General features: G+C 51.1%; 1 protein-coding gene across 1 annotated transcript in view; it reads left to right on the top strand.

The window, feature by feature from the left end:
- DUSP9 (dual specificity phosphatase 9) overlaps positions 1 to 655 on the top strand; it is a 49,175-nt gene extending 48,520 nt beyond the window's left edge. The window contains exon 6 of the mRNA XM_005886170.1: positions 336 to 655. Coding sequence (XP_005886232.1) covers positions 336 to 655 — 320 coding nt within the window. The remainder of the gene's footprint in view (positions 1 to 335) is intronic.
- Positions 656 to 4,015: the final 3,360 nt, after the last annotated feature.

Raw genomic sequence — 4,015 nt, 5'->3', positions numbered from 1 at the left:
AATACCTCATGCGGGGGCTGTGGGAAGAGGCAGGCGCTGGGAGCCTCCCCAGGGTGGCCACCCGGAGAGACCCGCCCTGCCCACTTGAAACATCCTCGGGAATCCTATTAAATGTGCCTCTGGGCCGGCTGGGACCACCGGCCTGACCCTCGCCGCTTTGGGGCGGGACCTCGCTCCAGAAACTGCCTCTTCTGCGACTGTTACTTTTTTCTTTGGGGGGGGTAGGGGGTTCCCTTTCCGAGGGACCATTCCCGGTGGCGGCCTGTCCCCAGGCCCGGGCCCTGTGCTTTGCCAGCTCAGCTGGGCCCTGAGCCTCCCTGTGGTTGCCCCCTCAGGAAGGGCGCACGCCTGCTCCGGCCACCTCATTTGCCGCCAGAGACCTGCTCGCAGTCCCATCCCTGTCCCCAAACGGCTGCTTCTGGGGAGGGGCTCGCCACCACCACCAGTGCAGTCACCTCCCGGCTTCTCTGCCCGGGGCTTCCCAGGGGATGTGGACTCAGAGGTGCAGCAGCCACCCGGCGGCCACGGGGACAGCCCGCCTCTGGATGGCTCCTTGCTGGGCAGCACCGCTGGGGAGATCACCGGCCTGAGAGCCATTGGGAGGGTTCCCAGCCGCACATCTGGCGCCCTGACTGTTTATCCACTTGACATTTGAAAAGATGCTTTTTCTCCTCTTTCCCAGATGTCTTGACGGGATCACTGAGGCTCTTTGTGACTGAGGGTGGTCAGACTGCCACGGGAGAAGATGGGGTCTCAGAGCAAGAGCTGGAGGTGGGGGAGGGGAAGAAGAAGGCCTGGATTTTGATACTGCGGGTCCCACACAGTCACACACACACACACACACACACACACACACACACACACGGCCATTCATTGCAGACACACCCCTCGCGGGCAGTGGGCAGCGGGCGGCGGCACTTACACACACCCTAACCCTTGGGAACCCACCCCACAGTTGCTTTCTTGAATTGTTCCTGAATAAACGGTTTCTGTAAGATTCTGAACTGAGGGAGGCTGCTTCCTGGGTACCTTGGAGGGTTTGGGGAAGGGCGGGGGGGGGAGGTCTAGGGAAGGGGGGAACATTCTGGGCCGCTCAGGGACTCAAGCGCCGCCCCGCCCCCATGTCATCATTTCCCATCTGGCCCCTGCACTGCCTGTTGGCCCCACCTCTGGCCAGGTCCCCCATTTACTCACGACCCATTGAACCCCTATCTGCCACGTACGGCTAATGACCAGGATGAAGCAGTGAACCAAAGAGGCCTGCCACTTGGAGCCAACTTCTGGGAGGGGGAGGGAGGACACTAAACAACAGACCCCATAAATCAGTAAATGGCACCGGGTGTCCAGAGTGGCGGAGATCAGGGGAGCAGGGGCCAGAAGTGACCATGCAGTTGGGCAGCTACGCCCCAAGACTCGGTGCAGGGTCAGAGCCTCAGCAGGAGAGGATGGGAGCCACAGAAGGGCCTGAGCTGGGGAGGGACAAGAGCAGACTTGCATATCCCAGCATCTGTCCCTCTGGCTGACAAAGTGTGGAATTTGGATCTAAAAGGCCCAGCCCTAGCCAGTTTGGCTCAGTGGCTAGAAAGTCAGCCCGAGGGCTGAAGGGTCCTGGGTTCCATTCTGGTCAAGAGCACATACCTGGGTTGCAGACTCTGTCCCCGGCCCCAGTTGGGGCGCATGCAGGAGGCAACCAATCTGTGTCTCTCTCACGTTGATGTCTCCCCACCCCCCCACCCCCCCGCGCCCTTCCCCTCTCTAAAAATCAATGGGAAAATATCTTCAGGGGAGGATGAACAACAACCAAAAGGCCCAGACTGGAGGCCAGGAGACCCTGCGGAGGCCACTGAGCCACCTGAAGTGATCAGTGGGGCTTGCTCCTCCCTGGCCTCCCGGCCTCAGCTCTGAACGCCTTCTGCGCACCGTGGCTGCGTGGTCCTTCTCAAGTCAGAATCCCCAGCCACAGAGAGATGGCGGGAAGCAGAAGGGAGCTGGAAGGTGGGGGATGGGGGCAAGTGCTGTATGAGAACACAGTGGCAACTTAGTGAGCAATGTGGACAGCATGTCCAGGGAAATCTTCCGGGTCCAGAACCCCTAAAACAGTGATGGCGAACCTTTTGAGCTCGGCGTGTCAGCATTTTGAAAAACCCTAACTTAACTCTGGTGCCATGTCACATATAGAAATTTTTTGATATTTGCAACCATAGTAAAACAAAGACATATTTCTGATATTTATTTTATATATTTAAATGCCATTTAACAAAGAAAAATCAACCAAAAAAATGAGTTCGCGTGTCACCTCTGACACGGGTGTCATAGGTTCGCCATCACTGCCCTAAAACGTAGGATGAAATCTAACAACATGGAATGAATGGCTGAGCTGGTAGGAAAATCAGAGAAAGCCTCCGAGGTCAGCAACTATGAGGATATTTGTGTCCAGAGGAGTAAGCCAGCTCTGGGGCTCGCTCCTGTCCGTGGGGAATCTACACCCAGGAGCCAGGAGCCCAGGGCCACCCCCTCTTCCTTGGACACCTTCTTCCAGTGGCTCTCCAGACACCACCCATGGGAACCAAGAGACACTTGGGCCCCTACATCAAACCTGTACTCTTGACGGGCAATGCTCTCAAGCTGTGGCTGGCAGAATACTGGCCCCTATAGACAGATAGAGCGTCAGCCTGTGGACCGAAGGGTCCCAGGTTCCATTCCAGTCAAAGGCACAAGCCTGGGTTGCGGACTCGGTCCAACATGCAGTAGGCAGCCAATCAATGATTCCCTCTCATCACTGATGTTTCTATCTCTCTCCTCCTCTCCAAAATCAATAAAAATATATATTTTTTTAAAAGGTTGCAGGTTTGATCCCCAGGCAGAGCGTGTACGGGAAAGCAAGTGCTCTCTCTCTCTCTCTCGCTCTAAAAAAAAAAAAAATCAATAAAACCATATCCTCGGGTGAGGATTTTAAAAACCATACAGCCCTGCCGACGCCTCGATTTTAACTCAGTGAAATCTATTTTGGATTTCCATAACGGAACGATAATAAATTTGTGCTGTCTTAAGCCACTAAGTTTGCAATCATTTGATACAGCAGCAACAGAAAACTAATACAATTGGTGACCTAGAAAAAATACCCCACCAAGAGAGGCGAGGATGCTTGCATATCTTGACCTTGGATCTGGGTGGAAGTGGGGAAAAAAGGAAAATGTTGACCTGAGAATTTATAGCCACAAGCTGCAATTTTAGTTTTGCGTGGTCTAGGCAGAGAGTAGTGGATGCGTGAGAATTTCTCTCTTGCAGGGACTGAGGGAGAGCAATCTGGTTGGGGGACAGCTTCTAGATTTGTCTTGAAGCTGCATCTGATTAGCTTGCACACAGATTTTACTTAGACTGTGACAGTCCCATAAAAATAGAAAAGTTTAAAAATATATTTTTTAAAAGTTCTAAATGAAGTGGTCCAGAGGGAGTATCGCCCAAGAGCGCCTGGCATAAGCAAGCACAAATCCTCTGTCCTTTAAATACAGGCCTCAAAGAAATTCTATAGAAAATTCTGAAATATATAATGGAAGAAAACACACAAAATGTACAAAGAAACAAGACACCGTGCGTGAGAGAAGCTTCAGAACTTAAATATCCATCCTGCAAAAATAGCAGATTTTGAAATTATATGACACAAATGTAAAATAAGTATGATCAATATATTTGAAGAAACAAAATCAAGTTATCCAAAGGATAACCAAAGAACAAGAGACTCTAACATGGCCAGTACTCTTGAAAGATGACCAAATAAAACTTCTAGAAATTAAAAAATATAATCATAAAAATGAGAAATTCAAGATATGGGTTAAACAGCTGGACAGAGAGATCAGTGAACTGGAAGATGGATTTAAAGAAATAACCCAGAATGCACAACAGAGAGAGATTGAAGTCACTCACACAAATATTTCTTTGAATTCCTGGAAGAAGAAAAAACAAGTTAAAGAGAACAGGAACTATGCAATAGTAAGAAAGATAATGGCTGAGAATC

The sequence above is a fragment of the Myotis brandtii genome, unplaced genomic scaffold (assembly GCF_000412655.1).
Source record: "Myotis brandtii unplaced genomic scaffold, ASM41265v1 scaffold959, whole genome shotgun sequence".
Lineage (NCBI taxonomy): Eukaryota > Metazoa > Chordata > Mammalia > Chiroptera > Vespertilionidae > Myotis > Myotis brandtii.
Note: the sequence above shows the minus strand (reverse complement) of the source record. Positions and strands in the feature narration are given on the sequence as shown.